At 34.2% G+C, this 5,404-nt stretch overlaps 1 protein-coding gene across 1 annotated transcript; it reads left to right on the top strand.

The window, feature by feature from the left end:
* Positions 1–299: 299 nt before the first annotated feature.
* On the top strand, positions 300–2,637 carry LOC142627407 (uncharacterized). The gene is made up of 3 exons (XM_075801261.1): positions 300–1,211; positions 1,352–1,433; positions 2,263–2,637. The coding sequence occupies exons 1-3, from the start codon at positions 403–405 to the stop codon at positions 2,470–2,472; spliced, it is 1,101 nt and encodes a 366-aa protein (XP_075657376.1). The 5' UTR covers positions 300–402; the 3' UTR covers positions 2,473–2,637.
* Positions 2,638–5,404: the final 2,767 nt, after the last annotated feature.

Here is a 5,404-nt window from a genome sequence, read left to right as displayed (position 1 = left end):
TAGCTACATACCATTGAACATCTACTTCACAAAGCTTAGCTAAACAGGTCATATAAGTCTTTGTCTCATAAAATAGTGAGGGTTTCTAGGACTATTGGTTTGGGACTAATGTTTAATGCCCAGATCTAATTTTGTACAAAGTTAGATGTGTCCAACGTGATAAGATAGGAAAAAATTTCCCCTTTTTTTGACTAGGACTTATCAAGAGATATAGGAGCTGGACCATATTGAGTTGCCTAGGAATAAGATCTATTTTGCTAGATTGCAGAGTTCAAAGGAGTCAAAGTAGAGAGGAGTATTTTTTGTTGTAGTGTAGTCATCTATAACTTGTGCGAGTGTCTGTGCCCAAGCTAGCTAGCTGTGAGCGAGGCAGATCTTCCTTCTTCTTTTTTTGAGTGAAAAATGAGATCTCTAGAGGATAAGGGGTGCTATAACCATGGTTCAACACAGGAGATTTCAACTAGCAATAACATCAACTTTGAGTTTCACAAAGGGAATGGAGCTACATACACTCGCAGTTCCCATCATCGAAATGCCTTGAGCAAACCAACACCATCAAAGTGGGATGATGCACAAAAATGGCTGGTTGGGTTGTCAAGATCAGTGGGAGAGAAAAACCAATCCAAAACTACTAAGCCACGGAATTCGAATGCTGATGATTTGAGACTAATAGCTCCTGTTCCACAAAAAGAGCAGGACTATTCGAGTGATGATGAAGAAGAAGTACAAAATGGAGTGGAAGCTCAATGTGAAGCTGAGACAAAGAAGGTAGATTGTGATGAGTCAGTTTGGCGTATAAATAAGCCTGTAGAGAATTCAACACCAACTGTTCCTGTCCGATCAATATGTGTGAGGGACATGGGGACTGAGATGACCCCAATTGGAAGCTTAGAGCCTTCAAGAACTGCCACACCTATTAGAGCCACAACTCCTGCAACAAGGAGCCCAATAGCTTCTGGATCATCCACTCCAGCTAGGTGCCAACATGGAAAGCAAGCTGGTCATGAGGGCTATCAGACAGGTCTAACATCCATTGATGGCAGAGGAGAGACTAACCCCTCTGGCAGGGGGAGTTGCACAACCAGACAGTGTGGAGGAGACTCAAATGCTTGCGAGAGGAACAAGAATTTGGATCAAGCTAAAACGTTGAGTCCTCTAGAAAGCCGAGCAGTGGCTTGGGATGATGCAGAACGTGCCAAATACATAGCAAGGTGAACTCTTTTTCTTATGCTACTCAATTAGGCAACATATTATGAACTACTCAATGTCAAGGCTGATGGGGGCAAGGTCTCCACAGTAAAATCGATTAACAAGTGGTCATATGATATGTTTGTTTGTTGTGAATCTGTAGGTACAAGCGTGAAGAGGTGAAGATACAAGCATGGGAAAATCATGAGAAGAGGAAAGCTGAGATGGAAATGAAGAAAATGGAGGTACTCCTATAATTCTCGTCTTAGATATCTTGCAGCAATATTTTTAATTGTGATTTATATCTCCATGGCATTTAGCCAAACTAGATCTCATATGAGATATTGCTAAATCCCCTTCACCTTCATGCCTTCAACACAAGCATTTTATTTTATTTTAAGTGATTCGCAACACAAGTATGTTAATTACACCTAATTAAGCACCTCTCTAACGCAGGACAATGTAGTATTTCATTTAAATATATAAATTTAGGCGTTTTAGATGCCTCTACTTAAGGAAATATCAGGCATTCATGGACCTTGTATAGTTCATACAGTATGCATTTCTTGAAATCAGCATCAACAGGATATGAGTCTAATTTAACAATATAAATGTAATCCAATTTCTAATTGTGGTTTCCATGAACCAGCATTAGTAAGGTCTCTTTTGGTAACTAGGAAAATGTTATATATCTAATCCAACATGTAATCACCATATAAATATGTTTTTCATGATAAGATAAAAGAACTAGAAAAGCATAGAATGTTCATTTATTAGCTCAATTAGCCATGTAAAGACAAATATCCACCTATGATGAATGCGACCAGGATAGCTGCATTGAAAGCTTGAAAATATACGTGTTGACTGCAAATGCCTCTCTCCCACATGATACGCGTGATGAAGCTTGCAGCAGTAATTGCTCATGCTCAGGGTCCCTCTGAATCCCTCTGAATTCTGAAATAATATCAATTATGACTTACAATAGCTGCAACAATTCACCTAATCAAATACACCATTTACTATGATGTAGACATTAGCTATTTAGCTTTCTTACTGCTAGTATTCTGAAATTAGGTGAAAGCTGAGAGAGTGAAAACTAGGGCACAAGAAAGGTGTGCAAACAAACTTGCTGCTACTAGAAGAATAGCTGAAGAAAAGCGTGCAAATGCAGAGGCTAAACTGAATGAGAAAGCTTTGAGAACTTCTGAGAAAGCAGATTATATAAGAAGGACCGGTCACTTGCCCACCAACTTCTCCTTCAAGTTGCCTTCTCTTTGCTGGTAGCAACTCTGTTGAACATTTACATGTAACATTTGCCAGTAATTTTTTAATTATATGTTAACATGTGGATTAATTGAGAAGCTTTATATGCTACTATTGGAAAATGTATTCATATGGTTCCTTCAATAAATCTCAGACACCCATTTTTGGGTTAGTCTTCTTTGAGACAGTTTGATTGATCATAGGAGCTGGGGAGGTAAATTAGTATCCAGAGTCATAAACTGGCCATTGCAGAGAATTCTTTCTTGAACTTGCTGTTATACATGCCTAGTTCACACTTGAAGCAATAATGGGCTGCATCGTAGTGAATGTTAAGGAATTGCAAGATAAATGAAGCATGAAATAATCAATGATTAATATGAAAAAGAAAAAAAAAAATTATGTATGAGAAATCTGATGAATCTATTGAGAGATGAACATGACCGATAATCATGTCATTCTGCAACACATACATATAACTTCCCCAGCAAGAGTTATGTGGTTCAACCTTTGAAGTTGAGAGAGTTCAACCTTTGAAGTTGAGAGAGTTCAACAAGATATATAAGGCCATAAAAGAAAAGCTTGGTTTAAGAGCTCTGAACATAAATCTGAACAACAAAGCACAAGTCATGTTGCTTATCAAAGACTAACTAACAAGTTATGGAGCAAAGCTGTTAAATTTGTACCAAGTAGATTTTGCCTTTGTCCAGTCATCATACGCATGTAGTTGTTACAAATCTTCGTTGAACATTACCAAACAGTATAACTTCTATTCTGTACACAAATCAGGAACCTAACATGTATTTTAACCTAGCTCATTGGCAGTGCATGACCTGGTAATAACTAATAACACATTATGGGACCGCAAGGTTACTGGTCAAGCTTAAAACACACAACACAAAACAAATATGAATCATTGAGGCTGCAGTTTGCAATGCCAGTAACAATTATCAATTATTTGTACCTGAGCCACAATGGCATTGCCTCTGTATAGATAGTGAAGGACTTCTGGAAAGGACAACCTTTCACCTTCAATTTAGAGGCCGAGTCTTCCCCAATCTCACCATCAAGAAATGCCTCCAACTCAGCTCTGCTCATGTACACCATTTGCTATGATATTGACATTAGTTTTCTTACTAGAGTTACTATTAATATTTCATAACTAGGTGAAAGCTGAGAGATTGAAAGCTAGGATACAAGAGAGATTTCAAACAAAAATGAAAACAGAATCAAACTTTTACCATCAAAAGTTTCATCATTTTTTTTAAAAAATTGCAATATATTTTAAAATTACTTTTATAATTTATAACTGTTTGTTCTCATAAAAATCTGGTATTATTTGATGTGCTTATGCCACATTACTTCTTTGAATATTAGTTTTTTTTTTTTTTTTGTAATATTAGCTGAATAAATTTTTCATAATTGTGGTAACTAATTGTAATAATATCAATTTCACATTGGCCTAATAATGACACCGCCTCTTATAATGCAACCTCAACACTAATGAAAAAAATTGTGAAGATTTTTATCATTCTAAACTTAATTGTTTTTATACTCAAAGTAATACTACATTTGGTACGCTGTAATAGCTCCTGTAATGGAATAGTTATTTATATGTAATATCAATTTGGTCATTTGGTTTCATCTTTATTACATGGATTAATTACTACATTGGAATTATTATTCTTTAAAATGAAGAATAGTTATTCCTCTTTAAAATGGTGTAATAGATATTCTTTAGTGTATATAATAGGTTTTAAAATTAATATATTTCCAAAAATAAAAAGTTTCCTTATACATCATCTTTTTACAAGCTTTTCATATGTAAAAATCAAACTTATGAATAGTAATAGTTATTCCATTACAATGTCTTCTATTCCCAATAATAAGGGCATGTTTGGTAAACTGTAATAGATGCTATAATGTAATAGTTATTTCTATGGTTTAGTTATTCTTTAATTTGGTTATGTTTTTTTTACAAAAAATAGTCATTTCTTATAAATAATTATTCTTCAAAATGAGGAATAATTATTCCTCTTTAAAAGGTTGTATTAGCTATTCCTTAGTAAGTGCAATAATTTCAAAATCTAATATATTTCCAAATAAACAAACTTTCCATATACAACTAACAATTGTAAAAATAAAAAATCATACAAAATAACACATATCTCTCTTAAATTTTAATATAACAATTTTTAAGAAGATATAATTATATAAGTAAGATATTTTCTAAAATAAATGTTAAGTTTCATTTTAATGTTATAACTCACAACCAAACTAATGAATAGATTTAGTTATTACATTACAACACATTTTATTCCTAGTAATAAATATTACAATTCCTATCGTAATCCTAATTTAGTGTACCAAACGTATCCTAAGAAAAGATAATTGTCAGTTTTGTTTTCGGTGACTACTGAAATGTATGTAGGATTGAAAAAAAAAAAAAAAAAAGGAAAACTAAGGCCATGTTTGGTTTGCAAGGTTTTTGTCACTTATTATTCAATTCTCATCACCCGTCACTCACTTTTGCTGGGACCTACACCATTTTTGCATGTTTTGCTTTCTCACTTTCCATCTCTCATTATTCAAAAAAATGAGTTAGAGTGAGTGAAAATGAAAACAGTTTTTAGGGTTTCCGGATCATGAGCTGTGAGATTTGGTGGCAATCTTGTAATTCTTTAGAGCCAAATGGGTTCCACCCGTAAGTCTAGTCACATCAAATGCCAAAGAAGTAATGGTCACCAACGGTTATATGGTATTGTTCACTTTCAGCTTTAATGTTTTTCCCTTATTTCTCTCATTCACTCCCATTTCTCTCTTCACTTTCACAAGAGCTCCGTTCTTGTTTCTGAAAGGTGAGAAAATTTTTCTCATATCTACTCTATTCTTGACAAAGTTGGGTTCGGTTTTATTTATTTATTTTTACAAAGTTGGTTTTGGTTTTATGATTGTT

This window comes from Castanea sativa, chromosome 3 (assembly GCF_040712315.1).
Source record: "Castanea sativa cultivar Marrone di Chiusa Pesio chromosome 3, ASM4071231v1".
Taxonomy (NCBI): domain Eukaryota; kingdom Viridiplantae; phylum Streptophyta; class Magnoliopsida; order Fagales; family Fagaceae; genus Castanea; species Castanea sativa.
The sequence above is the reverse complement of the archived record's forward strand: the minus strand, read 5'-3'. Positions and strand labels throughout refer to the sequence as shown.